At 40.3% G+C, this 4,691-nt stretch overlaps 1 protein-coding gene across 1 annotated transcript in view; it reads right to left on the reverse strand.

Moving 5' to 3' along the window:
- Positions 1 to 1,071: 1,071 nt before the first annotated feature.
- LOC104951724 (collagen alpha-3(IX) chain-like) overlaps positions 1,072 to 4,691 on the reverse strand; it is a 6,482-nt gene continuing 2,862 nt past the window's right edge. The window contains exons 5-10 of the mRNA XM_010778455.1: positions 4,135 to 4,167; positions 3,291 to 3,437; positions 3,132 to 3,186; positions 2,853 to 3,035; positions 2,382 to 2,459; positions 1,072 to 1,849 (exon numbers count right to left, since the gene is read on the reverse strand). Coding sequence (XP_010776757.1) covers positions 1,665 to 1,849; positions 2,382 to 2,459; positions 2,853 to 3,035; positions 3,132 to 3,186; positions 3,291 to 3,437; positions 4,135 to 4,167 — 681 coding nt within the window. The 3' untranslated portion in view covers positions 1,072 to 1,664. The remainder of the gene's footprint in view (positions 1,850 to 2,381; positions 2,460 to 2,852; positions 3,036 to 3,131; positions 3,187 to 3,290; positions 3,438 to 4,134; positions 4,168 to 4,691) is intronic.

Here is a 4,691-nt window from a genome sequence, read left to right on the forward strand (position 1 = left end):
CAGAGGGCTTTCTCTGAGGGCAAAGAGCACTTTCTGAAATCCAGCCCTTCTTCAAGCAAGAACCCGATCCAGCGGGAGATGGACACGGTGCTGAGCATCCCTCTTGGGGTAGAGCAATGACCCTTTCCATACTTGATCTAATACATCAGCCAGACATTTGAGATGAATTTAACATTCAAGCTTTGGTTGTTCCATCAGTTCTGGCTATGGGTTAGGTCAATGTGTTGTAACATTTTAAACAAAAAGCATCCTTTGAGAGGAGCTCTGCCTCTTACTGCATTACAATGGTTTATATATATATCATTTATTCCAGTCCCACAATGTGTGATGCTCAATCAGGGCTGTTCTTTTTCTGCAGCATCTTAAGACAACACTGCATCAGGCGGTGTCATACATACTGTAGGTGGCACTGTTTCCCTTTGCAAACAGCAGATAGTTCTGTATGGACTAGATTTTCAACTCTTCAGTGATGAATTTTGTTTAAACTATCTGAGCACCTTTTCATAATCAACTGTATTTTGATTGAATTTAAATTTCAAAATGTTCATAGAGTATATTCAGTTCAGTTTTTTGTCGACATACATTTATTCTTAAATCATATATCTAAGTGTAAATGCACTTAAATTCATCTGCACCTAATTTAAAGTTCTGTAAATGAATGGGATAACTTGATATGCATTTCTGTTAGCATATTCCTCTGACATGCAGACTGTTCATTTGATGCAGAGAAGAGTAATCCTTTACTGAAAAGTGGCTTTATTTGTTCTTTCTTACAACATGTCGCTGTAGCATCTTACTGTACATACAACAGTCACCCACAAATAATAAATAGTATTTAAGGTCATGTATATTTAATAGTTACAGCACCGGTAGTACATAGTGGATGTTGTCATTGTAGATTACCCAAAAAAAAAGACTGCTCCTAAGGTTCTTACATTTATTTTACAATGTCTGATTTATGCATCCACAAGTATTGTTGTTGTTGATTCTCAAAGCTAAAGAATCATTTAAAAATACAAACAAAGAAGCTGTAGAAAAAAAACAAGACTATCAAAGGGTAAACGTTTTTGCATTAATCTACACAATTTCTGGGCACCTGGGTATTTGTGTTTTTTATTCCTTTTACAATACACACACAGCTCCTTGACAGAGGTTGTTTTGCCTCTGCCACCTGTTTCCATATTTGACACTGTTAGCTTGTATGTTGGGGTAACACCTGTGATTGACCTGAATGGGCAATGATACATGCACATTCACCTCAGAGCCAGTCACTGTTGTTTTTCTGCAGACAAATGTTAACCAAGGTAATGGGGGCATGTACAAAGTTTTTATACACAAAAGGACTCGTCGTTCTCTTCCAGTTGTCAAGTCTTGTTATGTGATACTGTAGTATTTGGAGCATTGCTGTTGTTCTCTGGGACTCTTCTTGGCCTCGGTCCACTTCGTTTCTGGATGTCATTTTGATGTTTTGTCTCTCAGTTGCTCTGTTTTTCATCTCACTCCTCAGATGTTCCTCCTCTCCTCTCAAAATATCACACCTGTTTGATGTTACTCTTCTCATCTTGTGAGAAAGTTATTTTAATAAAGAGGACATTTTTTGTGACCACTCTCTTCCTTCATTCCTCCCTTCCTCCTCGAGGTGGAGGCACCAGGTTTCAGGATGTTTAATGGTTTTTGGGGTTGGAGGATTTTCCAGCGACTGATGCTCCCTGGCAGGCTGATGTGTCACAGATTCCAGGTGTTCCCTGGTGCCCAGTCCTACCCACCCTGCCTGACTCTCCAGGCTCACCTGGATCTCCTAGAGATCCATCACGCCCGTCTTTGACAATTCCAGCTACTCCAGGAACACCTGTGGAAAGCATAGACGGAATGAGCCAGAGACAAACGGAAGCGGTTGTTTTCTATGATATGTAACTGCCCCATTAGGGCCACAGTAGGTTCAAAATAATAATAATGACATAGCCTGGGAGGAGGTCAATATCTGGATAAAAAACTCTGAATTTACGAGATTAAGTGTTGAATTTAGAGGAACTACATCGCCTCAAAGGTCATTCACCTCAGGCACAATACACGGCAAGCAGTGGCGCCCGTGGTGCGATGAGGTTGAGGAAACTTGCGAAGTGAGGCGATGGGTTTCCTTAACAAAACTCCCCACCATTTTCCCGCCGAATCTTTCTTGTTTGATTTCAATGCCAACATTTCAAATTACACAATAGACTCACATTGTCTACTTTTGATTTATCACCAATAGCACTGGTGTAGCTAATCCCATTTATGTTCCATTTGCGGCTGTAAATTATTCAGTATTTACTGATTTTAATAAGAGCTTAAGCTACAATGTTGTTAACTACAAATTAGATTGAAAGTTTCGGGCCACATACCTTGGTATCCTTGGTCTCCAGTTGGCCCATCAATAGCTTTACCAAATGATCCCTTATCTCCTTGCTCTCCAAGATTACCTGTAGTGAAAACAGAACAATTGAATCAATGGTGTAAAGTGCATTTCCCCAAGTACTGTTCTCCACTTGAGTACTTTCTTTTTACACGTTTAATCTGTATTTCAGAAATGTTACTTTTTATTCCTCTTTTTTTATTTGACAAGAGGTATTCCTCATTGTGAGCAGTTCCATTAAGGGGGATCGGCCCCTGTTAGTGATCGAATGGTTTCATTTGAATAACTGATCAAGGCCCACAGACCATTATCCCCAAAAAACCAAGAATCAGAGAGAACTTCAAAACCATATGCCCATTTGTTTGGCTTTTCCTTTTCCTTTAATCATCTCATCACCCTCAGGTCTATCTTGTGATATGTTTTCAATAGATCAGTCCATACTGATTAGAATGTTTCACACCTCGTGTTCCTGGGTTTCCAAGTTCTCCTGGCAGGCCTCTGTACCCTGGGGGTCCACGGGAACCTGGATGCCCGATAGAGCCAGCATCTCCTGGCTCTCCTACGGGTCCTGCAGGTCCGGGGCGGCCCACCATCCCAGGGGCCAGGGGTCTTCGAAGGTTAGCCGCCAGCTGAGCAATCTGGTCTGTATGATAGAAAACACCATAGGGTTTATTATCCAGTTTAGATTGTATCCCACACTGGAGTAAATCACAGAACAAGGTCAATTAAGAAGTCTCACCATCGACCATTACGCCACACAGCTCTCTGATGTGCTGCTCACTCGCCAGTATACCCTGAAACACAAGTACATAACCCATGTTTTCAGGCAGTTCATAAAATACAAAAATGTATGCGTCAATCAATCAGAAGCTCCTTAAAGATTTACAAAACCACTCACGGGTACACCTGTCTTTCCGGCAATTCCAGGCAGACCCTGCTCCCCTTGGAAGCCCATCAGTCCTATCTTCCCTGGAGGCCCTCTTGCTCCGAGCTCTCCTTGAGGACCAGACACGCCCTTAGGTCCCAGTTCACCCCGCTTTCCTGACTATAATCACAGAGTATTATTCGTAAATAACTTGGTACATTTTGCAAAAATAAAGACATGAATTTGTTCCAAAGTGGAGCTAAAAACATCCATAAGCCTCTGATTTGATCGTTTAATAAACACAATCCAAGGAGCACGCAGGTCTGTTGAGACAATGCGGGGGTGGATTAATATGGCGTCTCTAATTACATAAATTGTGCTGCTCTTAATGTGACTGGTCTCCCTTGTGGCTGTAGCAGCGAACAGGCCAATAAAGCCAAAGCAACAATACCTATCTCTAATTAATCCTATTAAACCTGGAATGTGAAGCAGAATCATGTGCACGACTCGACAAGTGGGCAGCAGCTCGGAGCTAGGCTCCATTTTAATGGTGAGTAAGGGAGCCGACACAAAGGGAGTTTGGAAACAAACTTGTGCTGCTAATTACACCCACACACACACACAACATTGAAACTAACTAAGTTGAGTGCTAATAGAGGTTCAGCTATGGCATCTTTAAAATCTTTTTAAGTGATCAGGTCCATGAAGGTGTATACAACACTGCCAACGTATCAGTAAACACAAGTAACAAAATAGAGATTCAATTCAAAACACTTTTTAGTCCCTGGGTAATCCGTAGAGACAGTACAGTAACACAAAATAAAAAAAGATGAACACATATTCAAGCAGAAAGATGTATAACATTGATGTCGCTCACCTCTCCTTTTTTTCCAACTGGGCCGAAAGGACCCTGAAAATAGAGACATCCTGTGTGTTTAGTTGAACATTGGCGAAATGACTTTACATTATTGAGCGTTACACAGCAAACAAAGTGAATCTGTATGGCAGTTTTCAAATCAGTGCGATCCAAAGATTTCAATAAATTATACAAATGATCAAACCAATAAAATAGACAAAACATTTTAGAACATAAATGCATCGATTTAATTTAAATAACGGCCATTTTACATTCTTATAAAAACATAACAGATGTTTTGCTCTGATATCCTTTGGCAGCAAAAAGACTAAAGGCTGTTTAAAAAAAAAAGAGGCCAAAATTGACTTTAGGAAGTACCTCCTAAATAAGCATGAGAAAATATCAATTACAACTGATGGGAGACCAATGTAAAGATTTTCAAATATGTCATGTTTAATGTGTTTTCTCCTGCTGAACCAATTATATAACTCATAGCTACCTGACAAAGAAATGTGTCTCTTGGACATTTACACTGTGTTAGGATTCTGATTGAACAGTGGAAACAAATATATACTTAC

Source organism: Notothenia coriiceps, unplaced genomic scaffold (genome assembly GCF_000735185.1).
Source record: "Notothenia coriiceps isolate Sejong01 unplaced genomic scaffold, NC01 NC01_scaffold00019001, whole genome shotgun sequence".
NCBI classification, from domain to species: Eukaryota; Metazoa; Chordata; class Actinopteri; order Perciformes; family Nototheniidae; genus Notothenia; species Notothenia coriiceps.